The 20187-nt window shown below is 40.1% G+C and overlaps 1 protein-coding gene across 3 annotated transcripts in view; it reads left to right on the forward strand.

Moving 5' to 3' along the window:
- MCTP2 (multiple C2 and transmembrane domain containing 2) overlaps positions 1-20187 on the forward strand; it is a 205245-nt gene that overhangs the window by 98916 nt on the left and 86142 nt on the right. For all 3 annotated transcript variants that reach the window (XM_040256994.1, XM_040256993.1, XM_040256995.1), the window contains 2 exons: positions 318-420; positions 19979-20080. In XM_040256994.1, the coding sequence (XP_040112928.1) occupies positions 318-420; positions 19979-20080 (205 nt within the window). The remainder of the gene's footprint in view (positions 1-317; positions 421-19978; positions 20081-20187) is intronic.

The following is a 20187-nucleotide window of genomic DNA, read 5'->3' on the forward strand; positions in this document are numbered from 1 at the left end:
CGTCCTTCTTCTGTCCCCTGTTCTCTTTCTTTATTCTGTTTCTTTAACAGTCCTGCCCCTGAGTACACATATACATGGAAATGTCATAGAAAAAAAGTTGACTTTTTTTTTTTTTCCATATGGATGTCTAAATCTTCGCTGATGGAAGGTTTGGGAATACAGTCAGTTTGATTTAATTTTTGAAATTTAATTAAATGGTAGTTTTATACTCTGAGGACATACAGACTTAATTAGTGAAAACGTGTTTTCAGATCTTCATGGAACAGCCTTCACTTGTGTGTTTTTGTATCTAATTCATGGTGTGTTTCTTGTTTCAGTCCCATTAAAGATATCCATGATGTTTTGGAAGTGACAGTGTTTGATGAAGATGGAGATAAACCTCCTGATTTTCTTGGAAAAGTTGCCATTCCCTTGCTGTCAGTAAGTCACCTGCATTAATACACAGTATGTCAACCGTTTTGCAGTTGACAAGTTTCTGTGGTCTAGAATTGTGTTGTCTTTGTCGTCTGCGGAGGGGGAAAGCCTCCCCAGCTGTGTGCTGTGCTGTGCTAAGTTGCTTTAGCCGTGTCTGACCCTGTGCCATGCTATGGACTGTAGCCAGCCAGGCTTCTCTGTCCATGGGATTCTCCAGGCAGGAATACTGGAGTAGGTTGCCATGCCCTCCTTCAGGGGATCTTTCCAAGCCAGGGATTGAACCTGCGTCTCTTACATCTCCTGTGTTAGCAGGCGGGTTCTTTACCACTAGCACCACCTGGGAAGCACCCTCTCCCCTCAGCAATAGCAGGAAACAACTATTTTATTCCTCTCCTTCTCCAGTACTTTCAGGAATTTGCAATGTAAAGTCACATAATTTCTCTCTGTGTGTGTCAATTCCATATTGATTTAACCAACCAAGATATTTTGACCAGTCTCTCAATCTACCCTGACTCTTTCCATCTTGAGATAGAAGTTTCACTTTGGTTTCTGGGAACACACATCTATGACTGATTTTCTATTGGCGAATGAAAAACATACATATTCTTCTTTATTACCTTCTTCCTGCCCATTTCTTCAAAGATTACTTGCTGGTAATTACACAGTTGTTCTCAATTCTACTAAAGACCATTTTCTCAAAAGTTGTTTGCCTTCGTGTGTGTGTTCAGTCGCGTCTGACTCTTTGAGACCCCATGGACTGTAGCCCGCCAGACTCCTCTCCATGGAATTTTCCCAGCAAGAATACTGGAACAGGTTGCATTTCCTCCTCCAGGGGATCTTCCCAAGCCAGGGATTGATCTTGCATCTCCCGCACTGCAGGCAGATTCTTTACCACTGAGCCACTGGGTAGACCTTTTTGGCAGTCTTATTTATTTTCAGTCTTCAAAAATAATTTGTGAAAGAGAGCAGAGAGCCTCTCTTGGAGAAAGATAACTGTTTTGATAGTCCCATTAAAAGGTAGGCTTCCTAGGTAACTCAGTGGTAAAGAATCTGCCTGCAATGCAAGAGACACAGATTTGATCCCTGGTTGGGAAAATCCCCTGGAGAAGGCAATGGCACCCCACTCCAGTACTCTTGCCTGGAAAATCCCATGGACGGAGGAGCCTGGTGGGCTGCAGTCCATGGAGTCGCAGAGTCGGACAGGACTGAGCGTCTTCACTTTCACTTTTCATTTTCATGTATTAGAGAAGGAAATGGCAACCCACTCCAGTGTTCTTGCCTGGAGAATCCCAGGGACGGGGGAGCCTGGTGGGCTGCCGTCTATGGGGTCGCACAGAGTCGGACACGACTGATGCCACGTAGCAGCAGCAGCCAGAGGAGGGAATTTCAGTTTTTCATCCAGCCATTCATACAGTGTATGCTAGAATTGTTATGATCTTTATCAGGCAAGAAGGATTTATTTTTTTCTTCCCAAAGACTTATTTCCCCACAGCTCTAAGCGTGTGTTAGAGCAGTCAGTAATTTATCCCCGAGATTAGACCAGCTCACTTGGTGTTTACAGAGGGGGAACGCTGCACCTCTCAGTGTCTCTTTTCTTTTTTATTGCTTGGTTAATTTCTCCCCGAATTCTCATATCCCTGATGTGACTTGAAGAGTGTGGTGGAACAGCTGTTCCGTTGTAGGTCCGGCTGCTGCCAACTGTTCTGAGCCGTCAGCCGCAGGCCATGCCAGCTCTCAGCGAGGACATGGTGATTTGAGACTCCCATCCTTTTTTTGTTACAACTTTGTCAGTTATTCCTGGAAGACTTTATGTGATAAGAACATGGGGTACAATTTTTAAAGAGGTCTAAAAGTACAGGAAAGCAGGGCTCTTCTTTAGAATTTAGTATCCTTTTTCCTCTATCGTATTTTGGACATTTCTTCTCTTGTTTTAATAGGTAAATCCTTAGTAGCATATCGGATCCCTTGAAGCGTGAACACTCATGCTCACACATTCACTTACTCAGTTGACTCTTTGCGACTCCATGAACACAGCCCCCCAGGCTCCTCTGTCCTGGAATTTTCCACAAAGAATACTGGAGTGGGTTGCTATTTCCTTCTGCAGAGGATCTTCCCGAGCCAGGGGTCAAACCTGCGTCTCCTGGGTCTCCTGCACTGCAGGCAGATTCTTTACCGTTGAGCCACCAGGGAAGCTTGGGTGAACACTACTTCGTATCTTTATTAAACTCTCTCTGTTTCATTTATTAACATGTTGTGTATTCTGTCTTTCTAGAATACCAACAAGTTAACCCAACTTTCTTTCCTCCTTCCCTTGTAATGTATAAGCACTGTATGCTGTGGAGTTAGATCTAAGAAATTACCTCTGGGTAATCAGAGTTTACAGGCAAGACTACTGGAGTGGGTTGCCATTCACCTCACTTCAGATTCTCCGGGGGATCTTCCAGACCCAGGGACCGAAACTGTATCTCCTGTGTCTCCTGCATTGCAGGCAGACTCTTTACTGCTTGAACCATTGGGGAAGCGCTTCAGAAATCAGCGTTAGGGTTTTTCAACCTTAGCACCTCTGACATTGCTGGATGGATCATTCTTGGCTGTGAGACTTTCCTACAAATTGCAGGAAGTGTAACAGCATCCCTGATCTCTATCCACTAGATATCAGTTGTACCCATCCTCCGGTCACTATTGTCATAACCAAATACATCTGTGTAGACATTACCAAATGTTCTGGGGCAGAATCACTACTGATGGACTGGAGAACCATTGATGTAAATTAATAGAGTTTCCAAACTATAGCCTTCAAAATGCAAGATAGAGTGATCTGTGATAGAGTGATTCATATGATTTCAATGATTGCAAGTCCCCTGTCCCCTTAAGTTTTTTCAGGTTGTTGATAAGCTGCCCTGCAGTGTAAGTATTCATTTGTTTGATAAATATCTATCATGAGTATTCAGTGTGTGCCAAGAATTGTTGTAGTGTGCTAACAATGACCACAGTGAAGCTATCTCCTCTTTTGGAACTTATCTTTGGATTATAAGAGGCAATATTCCAACCAGAACAGCATCAACAAAAGCACTAGATTGTAGGTTAGGGGCTACCCCGGTGGCTCAGACAGTAAAGAATCTGCCTGCAGTGCGGGAGACCTAGGTTTGATCCCAGGGTCAGGCATATCCCTTGGAAATGGGCATGGCTACCCACCCGAATATTCTTGCCTGGAAAATCCCATGGTCAGAGGAGCCTGGTGGGCTACAAAGCATGGGGTTGCAGAGAGTCAGACACCACTGTGCAACTAAAACTTTCATGCACTTAGCTGGTGAAAAGTGCTATGTAGAAAATTAAGCAGAATATTAAGCAGGGGGAGGAGCCTTGTAGAGGATGTGTGTGGGGAAGGGATGCAGTTCTCCTGTGATCTGAGCAGGGAGGGTGTCACTGGGCAGGGAACATTTGAGAGAGAGCTTCAGTAGGTGAGGAAGGGGATATGTGGGGAGATTTCAGGCAGGAAATCTTCAAGTTCAAAGGCTCCAGGCCAGGCGTTGGCTGTCAGATTCCAAAAATAGCAGAGTGGACAGTGCAGATGAAATGGAGTAGGGAACAGCAGATGTGGGATAGGAAAGGGTAGGGGATAGGGTGGCATGCGAGAAGACCTGGTGAGACCCCGAAGCTTGAGAGGTAGAAGGACTCTGGCTCTTCTTTAGTGGTGGCAAAACTACTGGGAGGTTTCTAGCTGGGAGCGCTTCATTTGGTTTATACTGCGTGTTTCTATACAAATGTAGCATGTGGAGAAAAATGCCCAGATCTGAAAGGTCTCCATATGTCCAGGCAGGGTGGCCCGAGCCACTCGGGACTTCAGGGGCCCAGAGACCTTGAGCTGAGTAAGACGTTTCAGCCACCACTGTTCAGTGAGGCTGTTTCAGTTCAGATTTATTTCCAATGCTTTGGCCAATAGGTTGGGTAGTGATCATATCTTACACAGGGTCTGTGTGGCTCTTGCTGATACACCTGCAACATACCTTCTCCAAATCAATTGATCCCCTACCTAAAGTGAAAGTATAAATGCAGAAGAAAGCAAGGCCATAACCCTCAGTATCTGTAATCAGCAAATTTTATTTCATTGCTCATTTTATTTTTTAATTTATAGTATTCATATTGTTAGTTTTCAGTGCTTATAATTGTTTTAAAAGAGTTCTAACTTGTGATGTAGAGGGTATGTTTTAAAATGTACTTATTTAGCTCTAGGTTTTTTTCTTTATTTAATGTCTATGAGCAAGGCTTACCTAGATAGCACTGTGCTGTGCACTTACCATATGGCACATCACTAATTCTGTGACAATCTAATGAGGCATGCTTTATTATTACGACCATTTACACATGAGGAAACTGAGGCAAGGAAAGACTCCTGTAGCTGGAAAGTAGTAAGGCTAGGTGTGAATTAAGAAATCTCATCTAAGCCATCTTAAGAGGAGGATGTGCTGCTCTAATGAGTGGCTGTTAAGTAAATATTGTGCCAAAAGCAATAACCAATATCTGTTTTGTGCAACCATTAGGCTCAGCACAATGGAAGTAGAGGGCAGGTATTCAGGTGGGACACAGAGTTAAAGACTTGGATGTCATGGGTAATGTCCATAAGGCAAACATTAAAGACCTGAAATGTTAGGTGCCATATAAAGGAAACAGGAACATGCATGGTGAAAGGGCTGAATTTAACTTTGGGATGACTTTAGGAAGCGGGGTGTCTGGGCTGGCCAAGAAGGAGTAGAGTGTTGATAGGGACAGCTGGATGAGGAAGAATGAAGGCCATTCCAAGCAGAGAGCAAAGCCTAACCAGAGAAGGAGAGGGGCAAAGGAGAGGCTGCAGTCTGGAAGCAAAGAGCAGCCTTGGTGCTGCCAGCTTAAAAAAAGAATTTACGATGTGAGTTGTTGTTCTTCAGTCGCTGAGTCATGTTCCACTCTTTGTGACCCCATGGACTGCAGCACTCCAGGCTTCCCTGTCCTTCACCATCTCCCTGAGTTTACTCAAACTCATGTCCATTAAGTCGGTGATGCCATCCAACCATCTCATCCTCCGTTGCCCTCTTCTCCTGCTGCCTTCAGTCTTTCCCAGCATCAGGGTCTTTTCCAGTGAATCAGCTTTTCACATCAGGTGGCCAACATACTGGAGCTTCAGCTTCAGCATCAGTCTTTCCAATGAACATTCAGAGTTGATGTCCTTTAGGACTGACTGGTTTGATTTCCTTGTAGTCCAAGGGACTCTCAAGAGTCTTCTTCCAGCACCACAGTTTTAAAGCGTCAGTTCTTCAGCACTCAGCCTTCTTTATGGTCCCACTCTCACATCCATACATGACTAGTGGAAAAACCATAGCTTTGAATATTCGGACCTTTGTCAGCAAAGTGATGCTTATTAAAACACAGTCTAGGTTTGACATAGCTATTCTTCCAAGGAGCAAGCATCTTTTAATTTTGTGGTTTGGTTGCTGTCCACATTGTTTGGAGCCCAAGAAAATGAAATCTGACACTGTTTGCTTATTTTTCCCACCTACTTGCCATGAAGTGATAGGACTGGATGCCATCATCTTAGTTTTTTGAGTGTTGAGTTTTAAGCCAGCTTTTTCACTCTCCTCTTTCACTTTCATCAAGAGGCTCTTTAGTTCCTCTTCACTTTCTGCCATTAAAGTGATATTATCTGCATATCTGAGATTGTTGGTATTTTTCCCAGCAATCTTGATTCCAGCTTGTGATTCATCTAGCCCAGAATTTCACATGATGTACTCTGCATATAAGTTAAATAACCAGGGTAACAATCTACTGCCTTGATGTACTCCTTTTTGTGTGAGAGCTGCAAGTTAAGTTTTATTTGGGAGCAAAATGCAGACTATAGCCTGGGAGACAGCATTTCAGACAGCTCTGAGAAACTGCTCCAAAGAGGTGGGGGGACATTCAGTATATATGTGATTTTGGTGAAGGGGAAGTTCATGCAATCAAATGCAATATTTTTATAGAGGTTTCTGATAGTTTTGAGGAACAGTCATCACTGTGACAGACTTTAGTGCTTTTCTAGATAGGAAGAGCTGCAAGAATTAGGCTCATTAAATCAGCTCCTGAAAATTTCTCACTATCTGAAGACCTGTTCTGCCAATTTTTCCCTGAGTACAGAGTGCCTCATTTATGTTCTCCACCCTGAACTCCTTCCAGGGGTATTGAAAACCACCAGCAGCTGCACATGATTTAATTCTTGTATTAGATGGCGCCATGGCACCATGGTGCCATGGTGGTGGTGGTTTATTTGCTAAGTTGTACTTGTGTCCAACTCTGAGACCCCATAGACTGTAGCCCACAGGCTTCTCTGTCCATGGGATTTTCCAGGCAAGAGTACTGGAGTAGGTTGCCATTTCCTTCTCCAGGGGATCTTCCTGAGCCAGGGATCAAACCCGGGTCTCCTGCTTTGCAGGTGGATTCTTTTACAACTAAGCCATCAGGGAAGCCCTGGCAAGTGCCTGACAAGTGCTAATTTGTAGCTGATGGTGCCTAGCACTCAGTGTGAACAAGGAGGCAGAAAAATGCAGCTCATGAGGGTGGAGGGAGCTTGGGACTTATTCTTTGAGCAGGGATTACTTGAAGGCTATGGGCCTGGGATAGATATATCAGAGAAGTTTTCTAGGAAGAAAGTTGTGGCTCCAGGGTGAAGCAAGATATAGGGGAAGAATACTTCCTAGAGGAATTGGTTGCAACTCCAGAAATAAGCATCACAGAGAAAAGCCTCCAATTCTGTGTTCTGTGTCTCTTAGGAGAAGGATTTATTTCCCTGCTCTTTCAATATCAGAGAAAATCATAAAAATTGATTTGTTGGTGCTTCACTATCATCTCTATAGGATTTGGAACGGTACCTGAAAATACCTTTGTTGTTGTTCATGTGCTGAGTTGTGTCCGACTCTGTGACCCTGTGGACTGCAGCACACCAGGCCTCCCTGTCCATCACCAACTCCCAGAGTTTGCTTAAACTCATGTCCATCAAGTCAGTGATGCCATCCAACAATCTCATCCTCAGCCGTCCCCTTCTCCACCTGCCTTCAGTCTTTCCCTGCATCAGGGTCTTTTCCAATGAGGCAGTTCTTCACATCAGGTGGCTAAAGTATTGGAGCTTTTGCTTCAGCATCAGTCCTCCCAATGAATATTCAGGGTTGATTTCCTTTAGGATGGACTGGTTTGATCTTCTTATTGTCCAAGGGACTTGGACTTTAAGAGTCTTCTCCAGTACATACCTTATCTCATTTTTAAAAATAAAAATTGTATTTATTAAGAGTGCATACTTTTTGTGATTTCACATTTTCTTTAATCAGGTTATAAACTAAAATTTGACTTACCTTTCAGAGAAAATGCAGACTACATTTAAAAATGTCTAAGTATTAAGTATTCAAAGTACTTCAACTGTTGCTCTTTCTCAAATTGGTAACATGCTAAGTGCATCTCAGCCTATTAAATAAAGAGCCTGTTCTGAATTCAATATATCTTTTAATAAGGGTGAATATATTGGGTACGGAGAAGAGAATGGCACCCCACTCCAGTACTCTTGCCTGGGAAATCCCATGGACGGAGGAGCCTGGTGGGCTGCAGTCCATGAGGTCGCTAAGAGTTGGACACGACTAAGTGACTTCACTTTCACTTTTCATTTTCATGCATTGGAGAAGGAAATGGCAACCCACTCCAGTGTTCTTGCCTGGAGAATCCCAGGGACAGGGGAGCCTGGTGGGGTGCCGTCTATGTGGTCACACAGAGTCAGACATGACTGACGTGACTTAGTAGCAGCATATCAGGTAACTCTTGGCTCCCTTAAAATTCATATTCTAAAATCAATATATTAATGGTGGTGAATTGTTCAAAGCATATACATGTGCTCAGGTACACGTCAGAATTGAAATAATCCAGGATGATGAGCCATCCTGCCATAGATTTTGTTTCTGTTCAACTTTTGAAGAGATTAAAAAAAAATGATTATATAGATATGTAAAGCTCATGATGAAAAGCACTAGAAAATTATAATTGTATTAGGTTATAGTCTGACATTTTTTTTTTCTTGGCTGCACCATACAGCATGGAGAACTTCCCCAAACAGGGATGGAACCCCTGCCCCTTGGTGGAAGCTCCAAGTCTTAACCACTAGACCACTGGGCAAGCCCTGCTAGTTCTTCATTTTTTAAATGAAGATAATGATAGTTTTTACTGCTAGGATTGCTTATATACTTATGAATTGACTATTAAAATGAAACCTTTAATGTAAGATCCAGCCAATGCAAAAGCGTAATAAAAACAAATGATATTTTAATGAAGGAAATACATTATTTGCAAGTACTAGTTATCTTAGAATATCTATAAATATAAAGAAAATTAATAGACAATATATTGGAGTTTACAAAGTGAGTAATGTGTAAACAACATCAAAATTGAGAAAATGAAAACCAGTGGCCATACCCAGTAGAAAACATTTAAAAACTTTAAAAAAGAAAATAAAACCACCAAAGGGTGTAACAGCAAGAAACAAAAACTATTATAATGCTTAAAAACTATGTGAGGAAGTTCTAGAACTGTACTGAAGGACATGAAAACACTAAATAATCATTTAAATAGCTAATTAGTTGAGAACCATTTAATGTATAAAAAGCTTGAAACATGAAGTCATTGAGAGGATAAACTAAATGGTCACTATATTAGTGGGGTACATTGGTTGCTTATTTATCAGGGCAAAATACATCAGCAGGGTACATGAAACACAGTAACTATTTCAAGAGGAGTTAAAGATCAAACACTTGAAAGAAACTCCATAAACAAAATGATTAAAATAGTGGAAACTGCTATACAAGCAAACTGAAAAACAGGAATGATAACAGAACTAGATTTAAGATGTCACCATGAATCAAAAAATTGCCTTTGAAGATTAGAAGCCTTAGGATAATTGGTTTAAAAAAAAAACTTGCAGCATAAAAACAAATAGATGACAGTAATAATATAAAATTTTTTAATCAGTAAGCAAAAGACAATTCAATCTAGCAGAAAGTTTAAATCAAAGAGGCAGAAATCTGAATAGCTAATAAGCATATGAATGGCTCATGCTTTATTCAGCCACCGTCATGGTTGTTAAGATTGCACAAGAGGAAGTCAGAGCACCTGGGTTGACACCGAGTCTTCTCCCCATAGAATAGAGTTTTGCCAAAAGAACGCATTGATCATACAAACACCCTCTTCCAACAACACAAGAGAAGACGCTACACATGGACATCACCAGATGGTCAACACCAAAATCAGATTGATTATATTCTTTGCAGCCAAAGATGGAGAAGCTCTATACAGTCAGCAAAAACAAGACCGGGAGCTGACTGTGGCTCAGATCATGAACTCCTTATTGCCAAATTCAGACTTAAATTGAAGAAAGTAGGGAAAACCACTAGACCATTCAGGTATGACCTAAATCAAATCCCTTATGATTATACAGTGGAAGTGAGAAATAGATTTAAGGGACTAGATCTGATAGACAGAGTGTCTGATGAACTATGGACAGAGGTTTGTGACATTGTACAGGAGTCTGGGATCAAGACCATCCCCATGGAAAAGAAATGCAAAAAAGCAAAATGGCTGTCTGAAAAGACCTTACAAATAGCTGTGAAAAGAAGAGAGGCGAAAAGCAAAGGAGAAAAGGAAAGATATAAGCATCTGAATGCAGAGTTTCAAAGCAAACAAGGAGAGATAAGAAAGCCTTCCTCAGCGATCAATGCAAAGAAATAGACGAAAACAACAGAATGGGAAAGACTAGAGGTCTCTTCCAGAAAATTAGAGATACCTAGGGAACATTTCATGCAAAGATGGGCTCAATAAAGGACAGAAATGGTATGGACCTAACAGAAGCAGAAGATATTAAGAAGAGGTGGCAAGAATACACAGAAGAACTCTATAAAAAAGATCTTCATGACCCAGATAATCACAATGGTGTGATCACTCACCTAGAGCCAGACAAACTGGAATGTGAAGTCAAGTGGGCCTTAGAAAGCATCACTATGAAGAAAGCTAATGGAGGTGATGGAATACCAGTTGAGCTATTTCAAATCCTGAAAGATGATGCTGTGAAAGTGCTGCATTCAATATGCCAGCAAATTTGGAAAACTCAGCAGTGGCCACAGGACTGGAAAAGGTCAGTTTTCATTCCAATGCCAAAGAAAGGCAATGCCAAAGAATGCTCAAACTACCGCACAATTGCAGTCACCTCACACGCCAGTAAAGTAATTCTCAAAATTCTCCAAGCCAGGCTTCAGAAATATGTGAACTGTGAACTTCCAGATGTTCAAGCTGGTTTTAGTAAAGGCAGAGGAACCAGAGATCAAATTGCCAGCATCCACTGCATCATCAAAAAAGCAAGAGAGTTCCAGAAAAACATGTATTTCTGCTTTATTGACTATGCTAAAGCCTTTGACTGTGTGGATCACAATAAACTGTGGAAAATTCTGAAAGAGATGGGAATCCCAGACCACCTGACCTGCCTCTTGAGAAACCTATGTGCAGGTCAGGAAGCAACAGTTAGAACTGGACATGGAACAACAGACTGGTTCCAAATAGGAAAAGGAGTACATCAAGGCTGTATATTGTCACCCTGCTTATTTAACTTATATGTAGAGTATATCATGTGAAATGCTGGGCTGGAAGAAGCAGAAGCTGGAATCAAGATTGCTGGCTATTGATATTGAGAAATATCAATAACCTCAGATATGCAGATGTCACCACCCTTATGGCAGAAAGTGAAGAGGAAGTTAAAAGCCTCTTGGTGAAAGTGAAAGAGGAGAGTGAAAAAGTTGGCTTAAAGCTCAACATTCAGAAAACGAAGATCATGGCATCTAGTCCCATCACTTCATGGGAAACAGATGGGGAAACAGTGGAGACAATGTCAGACTTTATTTTTCTGGGCTCCAAAATCACTGGAGATGGTGACTGCAGCCATGAAATTAAAAGACACTTACTCCTTGGAAGGAAAGTTATGACCAACCTAGATAGCATATTAAAAAGCAGAGACATTACTTTGCCAACAAAGGTCCATCTAGTCAAGGCTATGGTTTTTTGAGTGGTCATGTATGGATGTGAGAGTTGGACTGTGAAGAAAGCTGAGCGCCGAAGAATTGATGCTTTTGAACTATGGTGTTGGAGAAGAGTCCTGAGAGTCCCTTGGACTGCAAGGAGATCCAACCAGTCCATCCTAAAGGATCAGTCCTGGGTGTTCATTGGAAGGACTGATGCTGAAGCTGAAACTCCAATACTTTGGCCACTTCATGTGAAGGATTGACTCATTGGAAAAGAGTCCGATGCTGGGAGGGATTGGGGGCAGGAAGAGACGGGGACGACAAAGATTAGATGGCTGGATGGCATCAGCGACTCGATGGACATGAGTTTGAGTGAACTCCTGGAGTTGGTGATAGACGGGGAGGCCTGGTGTGCTGTGATTCATGGGGTCGCAGAGTCGGACACGACTGAGCGACTGAACTGAACTGAACTTCTCCCCAAACTGGCTGTGTGGGACTTTTGACACCTTACTTAACTTCTCTGGCTCTCTCTTGTCCTCCATGAAATAATGATAATTATCACTGTACTTGCAGTGGAGATCTGTGGTGAGGATTCAAATGGTTCAGTAAATGTAAAAAGCGTACTCAGTAGCACACGGTAAGCACTTAAAGTGTAAACTGTCTCCTCATCACCTTTGTTTTAGTAGCTTAAATTACTAAATTAGTTTAAGCCATCAGATTAACAAATATAGTCAAGGTTTTTCAAGAACGGTGATTATTATGTGTAGCAAAAGGACTCTCTTCAATGCAGTTGGAGGGAGCATGACCTAATACAAACCTCCTAGAGGAGACTTTGGATTAAAATTTAATAGATATATCTTTATGCACTTATGTACTAGAAATCTATTTTAGAGAGGTAACTGGGGCTTGGAGAAATACAGTAATTAGCCACAGTCACACAGATGCTAAATGCCAGAAATGGGAATTGAATTGAAGTCTCTCTGGTTTCACGGTCCTACCATGGCCCACTGTTAATAAACAGATGACAGAAAATGTTCAGTTTCATTAGTTATAAAAAAGCACATATTAAAACAACCTGAGGCCATTTTTTTCCTATGAAATTGTTGTATATTAGATAAAAATGCCTGTGGTTGGCAAAGTTGCAAGGAAGTGGACAAGCTCACTCACTGGAGCCAGGAGAGTAGAAGTTAACACAAAATTTTAGGAGAGCAAGTTGGCAGTACTTGCTGAAACTGTAAAAATAGGTGTACCCTGTTACTCAATAATTCCACCTAAAATTTTTCTGGGGGAAAGCATCATGGAAATATAAGGATATCTATATATAAAACTATCATAGTGTCTGTAGCTGTTAAAAATTGGAAACAATCTTAGTTACAATGTAAGATTTGTTTTTGTTCAGTTGCTCAGTCACATCCGACTCTTTGTGACCTCATGGACTGCGGCATGCCAGCCTTCCCTGTCCTTCACTGTCTACCGAGGTTTGATCAAACTCATGCCCATTGAGTCGATGATGCCATCCAACCACTTCATCTGCCTCCCCCTTCTTCTGCCCTCAATCTTTCCCAACATCAGGGAAGACTTTTCCAATGGAAAGAAGCTGGAATATTAGTGAAGTTAATTACAGAATATGCTTTTCCAGTGGCAGATTGATTAAGTTAATTATGGAAATTCATAAAATAATGAACCACTCTGAATTATGGAGAAGAATCAATTTTTACAATGGAGAATGTTTCCCCTACTTTTTGTCAAGTTTAAAGCACAAGTGGTTAAAAAGCATATACATTAAAATAAGGCTAAAAAATCATGTTATTTCATAAGCAGCTTCTATGTACTTGTCACTGTTCTTACTGCTTTTTGCTGATTTATTTCACAATAGCTGCTGAGATATGTATCTTTTTTTATTCACTCTTTACAGATTAGGAAACTGGAGAGAAGTTATGTAACTTATCCAAAATTTAATAGCCACTCTGAGCCAGAGCCAGAATTTAAACTCACTTCATCTGCCTCTAGAGCCCCAATCTTTATCCAATACACTGTGATCTTATTTTCCTAAGATGTTGTTTAGTTGCTAAGTCGTGTCCAACTCTTTGCAAGCCCATAGACTACAGCGTACCAGGCTTCCCTGTTTTTCACTATCTCCAGAGCTGGCTTAAGCTCATGTCCATTGAGTTGGTGGGCTTTCTTGGTGGCTCAGGCAGTAAAGAATCTGCCTGCATTTCAGCAGACCTAGGTTTGGTTCCTGGGTTGGAAAGATTCCCTGGAGAAAGGAATGGCTACCAACTCTAGTATTCTTGCCTGGAGAATTCCACTGATAGAGAAGCCTGGTGAGCTGTGGTCCATGGGGTTGCAGAGAGTCGGACTGTCACTTTCTTAAGTTAAATACATATTTAAAATACATTATAAATTAGAGCTGTGTGTTTGTCAAAATATGTAAAAGATAAACATTACATTTTTTTCTTTTTTAAGCTATTTTTGTAAACTGTACAGCATTCATACAATTAGTGTATAATAGTTTGTAAAGACAGCTTACATTTTAAGGAGAGGAGTTGACAGACTTGCTGAGCAAGGTTTTCTGATTTTTTCAAAGTTCAGTGCAGGGTTTTGGATTCAGAAATGGGTGGACGCTTGCTCCTTGGAAGAAAAGCTATAACAAGCCTAGACAGCATATTATAAAGCAGAGATGTTACATCGTCAACAAAGGTTCATGGAGTCAAAGCTGTGGTTTTTCCAGTAGTCATGTTTGGTTGTGAGTGTTGGACCATAAAGAAAGCTGAGTGCTGAAGAATTGATGCTTTTAAACTGGTATTGCAGAAGACTCTTGAGTCTCTTGGCCAGCAAGGAGATCAAACCAGTCAATCCTAAACGAAATCAGTCCTGAATATTCACTGGAAGGACTGATGGTGAAGCCAAGCTCCAATACTTTAGCCACCTGATGCAAAGAGATGACTCATTAGAAAAGACCCTGATGCTGGGAAAGATTCAAAGTAGGAGGAGAAGGGGATGACAGAGGATGAGATGGTTGGGTGGCATCACCAACTCTGCGGACATGAGTTTGAGCAGGGAAGGGGAGATGTTGAAGGACAGACAGGGAAGCCTGTCGTGCTGCGGTTCATGGGGTCGCAAAGAGTCAGACACGACTGAATGACTGAGCGATAACAAACGGGTGGGTTAGATTGCCTTGCTCGAAGACAGAGGTGGTATATGAGGAGGGCCGGGTTGATGAATCCAGTGCTGCCTTTGCTGTTAGTGGCTGCCTTGGTCAGGGCAAATCGTGACCTCTTGGGTTTTGCAGTCTCATGCTGTTGTGACTCCTGCCATGGGAAACAGGCCTGATTCCAAGCAGGGACGTAAATAGAATCACGACCAAGGAAAGGAGAGTTGCTTTCTTCTTTTCCAGCCATGTGTCTGTCCATATCACATTTTATTGGAGTCACTTTGCATGTGCATCAGTGGAAACCAACTGCTATATTGTGATGTCATGTGAGAATGTTTTCCCTTTTGCGTGCAGTGAAAAGCTTCTGATAGAATAAGGCTTGTTTACACCCCCAAATGTTCTCCTTTTATTCACATGAAGGTTAAAGTGAGGAGTGGGGAGGATCAATATGACTCTTCAGTTTGGATTTAGATCTTAAGTGTGTATCTTTCCTCCTTAAGCCAACGGATGGTTTTATTCATATTGATTTTGATTAACTTTGCCATTGAATCAGTTGATATCTAGTTACATCAAAGAACTTTAGAGTAAAGCATAATAATGAGAATTCTTTAAAAAGAGTTTCAGCTGAGAAAAATACTTTTGTCTGTGTCCCACATACTTTTTTATATGCCAATTTAAAACAGTTTCATTTTCTAATATAATGGATAGTATCTTTTTGACACAAAACTTAGTTTTAACTTCCAACTTTTAAAAACTTCTTTATATTTACTGTGCTTAAAGCTTGTGTAAGCAGATTTAAAATTCTTTTATACAGAGAAAAATTGCATAGTTTAAAGGTAATTTCAGGTCAGATTAAAATCTGTTACTTGTCCTTTGGCTCTGAAATCCTGAATTGCTACTCAGACACAGACTTCCTGTGCTCTTTCATTCACTAATTTAACCAGGAATTCGTGGTTAGCATGTTCTCGATCGGGCTTCCCAGGTGTCACTTGTGGTAAAGAATCCACCTGCCAATGCAGGAAACATAAAAGAAGCAGATTCAATCCTAGGCTGGAAAGATCCCCTGGAGGAGGGGATGGGAACCCACTCCAGTATTTTTGTCTGGAAAATTCCATGGACAGAGGAGTGTGAGGCTACAGTCCAAAGGGTTGCAAAAGAGTCGGACATGACTGAAGCAACTTAGCACTCATGCACACACTCATGTTCTTGATAAAAGCCTGCTGATATATCATTTTGTTTCTGAAAATAAGGTAAAGCAACATGGAAATGCCTATTTCCCTGATGGTGAAAGTTTTATTCCTAATTAGGTTACATCTGTATTACCATCCTACTGTGCTGCCTTCCCCAAATGATTGCTTGATATCTGTGCTTCTTACCTATGAAAAGGTGAGATTGCAAAGGTGTGTGATAAGTCCCTATGAAGAGTTCTCTTATTACACTAAAGTTAAAGACATTATCTATTATTCATTCTTCTGTTTGAGTGAAATGAAATCCTCTCTGAATTCAATCCAGGAAGACTCTCCTGTTGAACTGAGAGACTTCCTTCTGTCATAAATTGAAAATGGTATCATTCCTTTTTGCCTCGGGTGACAGAGATCTTGAGTCTTAATTGAAGTGCCTTTCTCATACCTAAAGATAAAAGTATATATAGATTCTCTGCTCTAAGTTTTCTTTTGGTTGTGCTTTGTCTGTTTTCATAGAGGTTTTAACATTAGAAACTGTTGAAAATAATTTTCACAGTTAAGTATAAATAATAAATATAGTCCTCAACTAGAAAAATATATTTATCTTTTATTTTTTATTATATAAATACTGTGATGTAGGACTTTGGCAAGTTGAGATGTTGTGGAACTTTTTATCCTATTTCATGTGTTGAAAGTTCAATTATGTATAAACCTTGGAAAATGGAAATATTTTAAAAGTTTCTTTGGTTACTATTTCAGTATTAGTTATAACACTAAATGTTCAATGCATTGATCTGTGCTTAACTCAAGCATATCCCAGACACAAAGTAGTCTATTTCCTCTCTCTCACTGTTTATCTTTTCCCCAAAGATATTTCTTATAGAGGACAGACTGAAAAAGCGGAATCAACCAAATATTCATAAATAGGAGGATTCGCAAATTGTGGTTTATTCAGATTGTGAAACTTACATAGCAGTTTAAAGAAATGAGAAATATACTAATACAGTCATTATCAAGTCATATTGATAGACAAAAAATGAAACTGCAAAATATATTCAGTTTAGCACAAAAATTTAAAATACATTTTTCTCAAGAATATAATTATGAATATAGATTCTCAAAAGATTTTAGAGATTCCTATAGAATTTCCTTCTCCAGGAAGGAATTGTAGTATTTATGGACATCCAGAAGGACTTTTTTTCTGTCATGTTTCAATCTTTTTACACATTTTTAAACTTGGAATTTCTATATTTAAAAAGTAATATATTAAAGTGCCAAACATGAATAGCCTTAATTATATCTCTAGCTTTAAAAACAGCATTAATGTCCTAGGTGGATTCTGTGCTTTGCTGACACAATTCTAGGACATTGAGAAAGAGGAAACGATCATTTACCCAAAATAATAATTTAAAAAAACTTCTTTTACTATGAAATGTTTCTTTTTATACAGATATCTCTTGTTCTTCTGTTGCCCTTCCCGAAGTGTTAAGAAATCATGGAAATTTTAAGATAACGGTACAATGACTGTGGGTTGAGGCAAAGCTAAATTGGACCAAAGTCAGTTTGGCAAATTGTCATGCTGTCTTTGTATTTATTTCTTTCAACTTTAACACCCACAATTTATTAAGTGAGACAGAGGATACAAGAGGAAGCTCAGAATCCTGTTTGGATACCGTTTAGGAAGGAAGCCAGGTCTTTATGGGGCAGCCCCTTCCTCTTCGCCACTGGCCAGGAAAACCATCTTTCTGTTTAAAACCTATTCAATCTGAGAGAGGTGGGGTGACTTCGGGAAGGAAGGTGACCTCTCCCTTGTAAAGTGGAAAGGCTCTGTCCTCCACCCGCCCCACGCCGTGACTTATTCAACTCATTTCCACCACTGTTTATGAGAACACTTGTGTTGAATGCTTGTAGTGACAGCACTAGTCATTTAAAATATAGCTCAAACGTCATGCCCTCAAATTTCCTATGTTATTTCAAATCTTTGATCACTGCAATCCCAAATGGAGCTTTTGGTCAGCTCAAGTTTGCCTCTGCCCTGTCAGAGTTAGCAGAGATGTTTCGAACAAACCAGGAGTTTAATAATACATATGCTACTCCGGTGTACAATATAAGCATTGCTGCTTGCTGTCAAATCTGAAAAGAAAATGCCTTAATGGGAACTAGGTCATTTCCAAAATGATACAGTGATGTTTTTCTAAGGTGGCTTAATTTCTGGGGTACATAAGTAGTTTGATATATGGAACTGATGCACATGCTGGCTGAGGGAGACCATCAGTGGAACTTGTTTAAACTTTGATGGTTTATCAGCATATTGTTCTTTTAAAATGTATTTGAATTTTGACCTCAACTTTAGCTATGCTGATTTATTTAATTTGCTTTGTACACGGCTGTGAAATACTGGTCATTCTTTAAAAACTGGCTCCTTAATTCATTTCTTTAAGGTATTTTGTAAGATTTGTATAAAACAATGTCTTTAAATTATACTTTATATTTTATAAATGTTTTTATGAAACTATTTTAGAAGATCAAGGGTAGAAGTTGTAAGGACCTAATAGAAGTAGAAGAAATTAAAAAGTAGTGGCAAGAATACACAGAAGAACTACACACAAAAAAGTTCTTAATGACCCAGATAACTATGACAGTGTGATCACTCACCTAGAGCAAGACATCCTGGAGTGCAAAGTCGAGTGGGCCTTAGGAAGCATTACTGTGAACAAAGCTGGTGGAGGTGATGGAATTCTAGCTGAGCTATTTAAAATCATAAAAGATGATGTTGTTACAGTGCTGCACTCAGTATGTCAGCAAATTTGGGAAAATCAGCAGTGGCCACAGGAATGGAAAAAAAGTCAGTTTTCATTCCAGTGAAATGGAAGGAAATCTATGACGAACCTAGACCGTGTATTAAAAAGCAAAGACATCACTTTGCCAACAAAGGTCCATCTAGTCAAAGCTATGGTCTTTCCAGCAGTCATGTATGGATTAAGAGTTGAACCATAAAGAGGGCTGAGTGCTGAAGAATTGAGGCCTTTGAGTTGTGGTGTTGGAGAAGACTCTTGAGACTCCCTTGGACAGCAGGTCCCTTGGACTGATCCTAAAGGAGATCAGTTCTGAATATTCACTGAAAGGACTGATGCTGAAGCTCCACTACTTTGGCCACCTGATCAAAGAGCCGACTCACTGAAAGTGACCCTGATGCTGGAAAAGATTGAAGGCAAAAGGAGAAGGGGTCGACAGATGAGTTGATGAGATGGCATCACCAGCTCAATGGACATGACTGAGATAGCGAAGGACAGGGAAGCCTGGCGTGCTGCAGTCCATGGGGTGGCAAAGAGTCAGACACTGCTTTGCGACTGAACAGCAACAATTTTATAAGATATATTTAATATTTTTATAAAATAAAATACTGTATTATAATTAAGACATTTTTTTCCTACAACCCTTTTTTGGAAATATCTGTAAGTTTACAGAAATGTTGCAAAGATGATACAGAGTTCCCATATACCCTCACTGAGTTTCTTCTCATGTTAACATCTTACATTGCCATGATGCATTTATCAAAACTAAAAAAAAAAAAAAAAACCTGACATTATCCATTACTATTATTAACTAAACTCTGGTCTTTATTTGGATTTCACCAGTTTTTCCACTAATGTCCTTTTTCTGTTCCAGGATCCAACCCAGGGTACCACATTGCATTTTGTCATCTAATCTCCTTAGTCTTCTGACTTGCGACAGTTTCCAAGTTTTCCCTTTTCCCATGACCTTGGCAGTCTCAAGTAGTACTTGCCAGAAATTTTGTAGAATATTCATCATTTCTTAACAAAAATGTTTAACCTCTGGGATTTTTGAACGAAAGCCCTGGTAGACTTAGTAATAGTTTGTACCACCAATTTTCCTCTCATATATCCGTTTCAGCCTGGTGATTATCTCTTTTTAAATTTTTCTTTTATTTTTTATTCATTTATTTTTTTATTGGAGAAGCCTAGTGATTATTACTTTAGCTTCTTATCAGTTATAGAAGCACTTTAGGATTAAAAGTTGATTTATGATTAATATTTATATGGTTTAATTTTGTTTAATATTGGCTTCAACTGTGTATGCATTTTACATTCTCAGTGTTGGCAGCTTGTTCAGTTTAGACCCCACAGAAAGTCTGTGCTTTATCTGTTGTTTATCAGATTCGAGATGGACAAACAAACTGTTACGTGCTGAAGAATAAAGATTTAGAACAAGCTTTTAAAGGAGTTATTTACTTGGAGATGGACCTCATATATAATCCGGTAAGTCTAACTAGACTACCTCCCAACTTCTTTGTACCAAAAGTAAAAGGTGGCCAACCTGAAGAGATTCAAATCACTATAAAATGTTTCAGAATTTTTACAGCTAC

This window comes from Oryx dammah, unplaced genomic scaffold, assembly GCF_014754425.2.
Source record: "Oryx dammah isolate SB20612 unplaced genomic scaffold, SCBI_Odam_1.1 HiC_scaffold_16, whole genome shotgun sequence".
Lineage (NCBI taxonomy): Eukaryota > Metazoa > Chordata > Mammalia > Artiodactyla > Bovidae > Oryx > Oryx dammah.